Source organism: Bipolaris sorokiniana (genome assembly GCF_000338995.1).
Source record: "Bipolaris sorokiniana ND90Pr unplaced genomic scaffold COCSAscaffold_3, whole genome shotgun sequence".
Classification (NCBI taxonomy): Eukaryota; Fungi; Ascomycota; class Dothideomycetes; order Pleosporales; family Pleosporaceae; genus Bipolaris; species Bipolaris sorokiniana.
In genome coordinates this window covers 778,581-784,912 of record NW_006911897.1, presented here as the reverse complement: position 1 = coordinate 784,912, position 6,332 = coordinate 778,581, and the positions used below count along the sequence as shown (strand labels likewise).

Sequence of the window (6,332 nt, the reverse complement as noted above, 5' to 3'; positions counted from 1 at the left end):
CTTACAGGCGCAGCCCATTACAACTATAGCTGCCACGCTACTAATAAGGCACACCTACTATTTTAGGATAATTTATGGTAGAGTATAGACTAAACTTCTAATGTTTAAATATACTTAGTTACGGAATTATACTATCGTAGGAGAAAGAGGCTATAGTTAAAGAAATAAGGTGTAACGATGTTACAACTTCGCCATGTATCGGACCAATCCCAGAGCCGGATCGGAGGTAGTACTCGCCGCCCTCTTCATCAACCACTCGTTGTGAGGTCGGATCCGATTCGGATCCGACTAAGATAAGTATATAAGGAGACACTCCCTGTAGCTAGCTCTGTAGACTTTTGATATCCTTTCGTACAAGGCCTATAGGTGTCTATTCGAATTAAGGCTCGTTTGATGTCCCACGCACTCCCATATGCCTCTGAGTGACACTACCGCCGATACTGATCCGAGTAGTCTTGCCTGCGCCGTTACATAAGGCAGCTCTATCACGAGACGAAAAGAATGCGAAATCACTCGTAGTTTTAAATTCTAAAGCGTACATATCATTCTAAAGTAGACTCTAGCTATTATTACGATAGAAGCAAGTTAACTTTCTCATGTATTAAAGTTATTAACATGGGCTAAGTTTAAAGTACCGGTAATTTGTCTCTATTCGTTGTGTGTCTCGATGCACAGTCGATGACCTTGGTTGCATTTTCAAAACACTAATCATCGAGTTCTTGTACTTTTGTATTACGTACTAGATAGGAAAACAATGGCTCTTTCACGAGACTTCAAAGCCCTCAATGTCGCCCTTGGCATGATAATCGCGGATTATACGCTCATACGCGGCGGTGCCACCGCCAAAGAGCACCTTTCGCATAGCCAGGCGGCGTCTTTCAGGGGAGCTAGCAGCATTGCGCGTCGTGACACCCTCATGATTAAAGTAGCCTGGGGTGCAGGGGAGCACGACTGAATACCATAGGGCACGCTTCTCGACCTCATCTGTCCAAGCATCCTCTGCTTGTTTGCTAGGCTGAATAACAAGCTTTGTTGGGTCAGATACACGACTAGCAGCTGTTTTTAGGATATTGGCAATATGTGTAGCCTCAAGATCAAAGACAACGGTAAGGTTAGGTGAGCCAGGACCACCGCCAAGGCCAGCATAGAGTAGGTTGGGGAACCCATTTGTGGCGATACCGTGGAGGGTGCCAAAGTCAGGCGAAGTGTACTTATCCTTGAGGCGGCGGCCGTTGCGACCAACGACGGGGATGCCAAAGAACTCAGCAGGGGCAGTATTGTCGCCAGTGGCCAGCAGGAAGCCCGTGGCGAGGATGAGCACGTCGAGCTCATACTCGACGCCGTTGACAACGAGACCGCGCTCGGTGCAGCGTTCGACGCCGTGGCCGTCGGTGTCGACGAGGGTGACGTTGGTCTTGTTGAAGGTGGGTAGGTAGTCGTCCTGGAAGGTGGGGCGCTTGCACCACATGGGGTACCACGGCTGCAGACGCTCGGCGGCAGCCTTGTTTTGGCTGACTGTGTCGCGGATGGTTGCGCGGGCCTGGTGGGTTAGCGGGTCGTCGATTTCCTGGAGCTTCCGCAAGTGCTCCCCAACCTTGTCAGGGGAGACGATGCGCGGGCCGCCAATGAAGCCGGCAAATCCGCGGGCCGTCTGGGTCCAGCCATCGGCGACGAGATCGGGATGGTCAGGCGGGGGGTTGTCGCCGGCGAAGAAGGCGTCGAAGTTGAGGCTGCGGGCGCGCTGCCAGCCGGGGCCAGTCGCAACGTCACGTGACCATGTGTTGGCGTTGGTCTGCTGCTGGTGGCGGGGGCCGCAGTACGAGGGCGTTCGTTGGAAGACAAGCAGCTGGTCGGCCCAGCGCGCAACCTCAGGTACCACCTGCACCGCCGTTGATCCTGTGCCCATAACGCCCACACGTTTGCCCTTCAGGCCTGACAGCGTGGCTTCTGCCGGCGAGCCGCCCGTGACGCTGTAGTCCCAGCGCGCCGTGTGGAAGACGGGAATCTTGGCCTGCAGCTTTTCAAAGCCCTCCAGCTTGGGCATGCGCGGCGCCGTGAAGAGGGTGCTGGCTGGCATGAGGAACTGTGTCAGTACCGTAAACACCTCGCCCGCCCCGGCGCCATGCTCCCGTTGCAGGCGCACCACCCACCGCCGCCGCTCCTCGTCCCACGTTGCATCCAGCACCCGTGTCGAGAATTGCCCGCGCAGCCCAAAGTGCCCAGCCACTCGCTCGCAGTGCTGGCGGATCTCCTCGCCCGATGGATACTTGCGCGTGGGCACGTAGCCCGTCTCCTCCAGGAAGGGCATGTAGATGTAACTCTCGATATCGCACTGCAGCCCAGGGTACCGGTTCCAGTACCACGTACCGCCAAAGCCGCCTGCCACGTCCACCAGGCATATGCCCTTGGCTGAGAAGCCCGCCTCGACCAGCCGTCCTGCCGTGATCAACCCAACGTGACCTGCCCCGATGATGAGGAACTGTATATCGTCGCCGTCCTTGAGCGGTCCCCTCTCTTGTCCAGCCTCCACCCACGGGTCGTCAGAGAGCGGTTTGTCTTGTTCGCTGGGTAGGCGGCTGTACTGTTGCATGCCATCCTCCCGCATTCGCTTGTCTCGCTCCTGCGCATATCGCGCTTCCAACTCCCTCTGCTCAGCTATAGCCATTGTTGTTTTGCCTCGTGTCCGTCCCTCTTTGCAAGAGAGATGAGAAATCAGATCGAAATGTCTGGCCTTGACTGACCGAGCCGAGCTATTTTATGACCCCAATGTTCTCCTCAGTCCATCCGTGCTGCTCTTGTCTTTTCCGTCTCTTCTGCCCCATCCTTGGTCCGCTCGGGTTGATCAAGCACAAAGTCAAGGGTGGTGGGGCAAACATGTCGGACCCCGACGTCAACCAAAATCCTCCGTGCACGTGTATCTACTAAACTGGGAGCCGCAAGTGGGCTCGTGCGCTATCTGGCATACCAACTCAACGTACTGTATAGTACTATTACAATTTTAATGCCAGTCTAGCTGCTGCAGAGTCACTCATTATCTGCTGGGTAAGGACTTGGGGGCATGACGGTGAGGCCTTGCCCAAATGTATAGATTAATATGACCAAGAACTTGATCCTAGTGCCATGACCTTACAGCTTATTTCTACCTGAGCATTGGACATCATCCAAACTATCCATATTTTGCACGTTTATAGCAGGAGCCACTATTGATTTTACATAGTGTCGTGGCCTTGTAAGTCGCTCCAACGGGACTAGATTCGCTTGAGACACGTACGAATAATTTGGCAATCGCTACTGCGCTTCAATATCATCTTCTTGTGGTACGAGACTGATAACGTGTTACTTGGGCACAACAGAGATATCAGGCCCTAGATAGTCCCTTGTCTGAAAAACTATCTGTTTCGCTTGGTGTGTTAACCTACGAAAAAAAACAAGCCCCCCCAATGAGTGCAAAATCAGAATGACTCAAATCAGGGTTCACCATCCCTAGAAATGTATGCAGCTGCCTAGTATCGAGTTCTGGCCTAGCTATTGTCCTAAAAAAACGAAAAAGAATGACGAATCCTTCTTCAGTCCGTACCCAGTTCTACCTACTTTTGACTCTCTTACTATCGACTGCACCCATACGGATGCGATAGGAAAAGCATTACAAGTGCGACCCACTTTCTTAACGTACAGGAAGCATGCTGCGGAGGCTCTGACTAGGTCAACTGCGCCGAGGTTTCCGGTGACCTCTTGCTCCACCAGCTCTTTCACAACAAATGTACCGACAACCACTCAAACTCACCGAAACACCTTGCATGCCGTGTCTAGTTTGTTTCGACATACGGACAATACAACGGATATGATGCAGATCCGAGATACTCAACCTGGGGAGACTGTATTTTTTAAGTAGCAGTTTGCACTCCAAGTGTTAGACATCCAAAGACACTCCGTTCCCAGTAAATTCTTTTACCACTGAATGCTTTTGGCCATTTTTTACACCCCAGTAAAGCTACACAGACAATATGTCGTCGACACAATACACCGTAACGGAGACAGTAACCACTCCACAGTCGTCCATCTCTTCAAGGCCTAAAAATTTGGCGCCTCAGCCCTTTTCCTGGCGACCATACTTGGAGCTCACACGCTTCAGTAAGCCCGCTGGTCTCTTGGGCGTCTACTTCCCCTATTTTATAGGACTCCTCTACTCGGTCAATCTGACCAACCCGAGGGGCCTATCCACAGCCGACTGGCTCAAGCTCATCGCTGTCTTCCTGCTCGATGGTCTGCTTATCCGAAGTCTCGGCTGCGCCTGGAATGACACTGTCGACCAAGATCTTGATCGCCAGGTCGAGCGCTGCAAGAAGCGGCCGCTCGCTCGTGGTGCCCTTACGACGCCAGAAGCACTCGCTGCCACACTCCTCCTCTCCCTCGCCCGCCACACCTTACTTTACGCAACACTGTCAGCTCGTGCAAACCAGCACGCCCTGCTGATCACCATCTTGGGCTTGGCTTACCCCTTCATGAAGCGCGTCTGCAACTTCCCACAGCTCTGCCTCGGTCTGGGTGTAGGATGGGCTGTATTCCTGGTTGACGCTGCTGTCGCCGATGGCTATGGAGCTGGCAACGTCTCTGGATTCAACGAGGAGAGCCGCAATAAGGCTACACTTGCCATATTCGCTTCCCAGGCCCTGTTCAACATCACTTACGACACCATCTATGCCTTCCAGGACATTCGGGACGATCTCAAAGTAGGCGTGGGTTCGCTGGCTGTGGCTGTGCGTCACCGGCCCAAGTTGTTTCTATTGTCCGTTGCAAGTGCCATGGCCGCCTTCTTGTGGGTCGCCGTATCCTTCGGCCATCTCGTACTCGGCCCATTCCAAGCTGGTGTCGTCCTTGCTTCCCTCTCCACACTTGTTATGTTGATCCGGATCGATGTGTGGAACCCGCGTATGTGCAGGGACTTCTTCGTGAACAGCCAGTGGTGGGTGAGCGGCGCTTTGTTGGCTGGTCTTTTGGGAGAACTTGTCATCAACAACTTGTAAGTCTAGGACTTGACAATAGGAACGATATCTAGTAAGATTATTGTGTTATAGTATCACGTTATCAGACTACAGATATATATTACAATTTCCTCGTAACTATACATAGATAGTGACATTCTTCAATGAATCCTTTAGCAGCAATTACGTTTTAGCTTTGCCCTACTAGCTCGATTGCAGGTCGCCTCTTAATCCTTTCAAGCTTAATCTTATAATACACTGTATTATATATAGAATAAGAATTAGAAGAAAAATTAATACAAGTAGTACTAAATAGGGTTGATTTTTACAAAGAAATAGACTTCTAAAAACTTAGCTCAGTAGATATATACATATATCAATTATTAATAATAGAGCTAGTAATAAGTAGAACACGTATTAGATACTATGAGTAGATCGTAGACTCCAGCTATTCTCTATAGCTTAAGTAATATAATAAATTTTAGTTTCTAATAGTATTCTATAAATGTAACGGCGCAGGCAAGACTACTCGGATTAGTATCGGCAGTAGTGTCACTCAGAGGCATATGGGAGTGCGTGGGACGTCAAACGAGCCTTGATTCGAATAGACACCTATAGGCCTTGTACGAAAGGATATCAAACATCTATCGAGCTACTATGGAGAACGGGTGGGGTTTTATATCAGCAGATCTGCCCTAGGCTAGTTCGTGCCCATGTTCGGATCCCTTTCGGATGTTGGTTCGGTAGGTACTCGAACCGTTACAATAAAGGGCAAACCTATAACACTAGGTACATACCCATACACAACTGCAGACAACTTCGAGTTTTCTAGAATAGGTGTAATTTTAGTCAAATATATATAAACCCCTCGCGAGAAATCGATTACAATCACCTTTAAAGCGTGCACGCCACGCGCTGTGGAGCTATAGGCTGTTAAAGTGATCACTTTAGACACGTCTTATTTTTCACCGAAAAACACACAGACCAGGTGGATTAGTAATCAAAATGCCACCCGATAGTGATACTATCGACGTACACGTGCCAGGCACCCAGGCGAGAGCAGAAATCGAAGCTCAGATCCAGAATGAGATAGATATGGAAACCACGGAACCAGCGACGCCTACGCAGACTACTATACCTAGCGTAGTTAAAATACCAATCCTCCCACCAAATAAACGGCAGGCAAACTTCTCGCCAGAAATACGCACTAGGAGCAACTTCTCACCATTTAGAGGAGCTACGCTTAGATTCAGTACTCAAAGCAGAACTCCGAAGGCAATATCAGTACAAGAGGCGCTAGAAATAGCGAGAAACCTAGTAGTCCAAGCAGCTAATCTAGCTGAAAATAAC

General features: G+C 50.4%; 2 protein-coding genes across 2 annotated transcripts; one reads left to right on the top strand and one right to left on the bottom strand.

Annotated features, from left to right (window-relative positions):
- Positions 1-512: 512 nt before the first annotated feature.
- COCSADRAFT_34017 (uncharacterized protein) lies at positions 513-2,864 on the bottom strand. Its single transcript, XM_007698328.1, has one exon. The coding sequence runs from the start codon at positions 2,663-2,665 to the stop codon at positions 764-766; it is 1,902 nt and encodes a 633-aa protein (XP_007696518.1). The 5' UTR covers positions 2,666-2,864; the 3' UTR covers positions 513-763.
- A 1,063-nt stretch (positions 2,865-3,927) lies between these two features.
- On the top strand, positions 3,928-5,163 carry COCSADRAFT_285385 (uncharacterized protein). The gene has a single exon (XM_007698700.1). The coding sequence runs from the start codon at positions 4,005-4,007 to the stop codon at positions 5,022-5,024; it is 1,020 nt and encodes a 339-aa protein (XP_007696890.1). The 5' UTR covers positions 3,928-4,004; the 3' UTR covers positions 5,025-5,163.
- Positions 5,164-6,332: the final 1,169 nt, after the last annotated feature.

Coding starts and splice junctions, on each gene's coding strand:
- COCSADRAFT_34017 (XM_007698328.1), bottom strand. CDS start 2,665: ATGGCTATAGCTGAGCAGAGGGAGTTGGAAGCGCGATATGCGCAGGAG.
- COCSADRAFT_285385 (XM_007698700.1), top strand. CDS start 4,005: ATGTCGTCGACACAATACACCGTAACGGAGACAGTAACCACTCCACAG.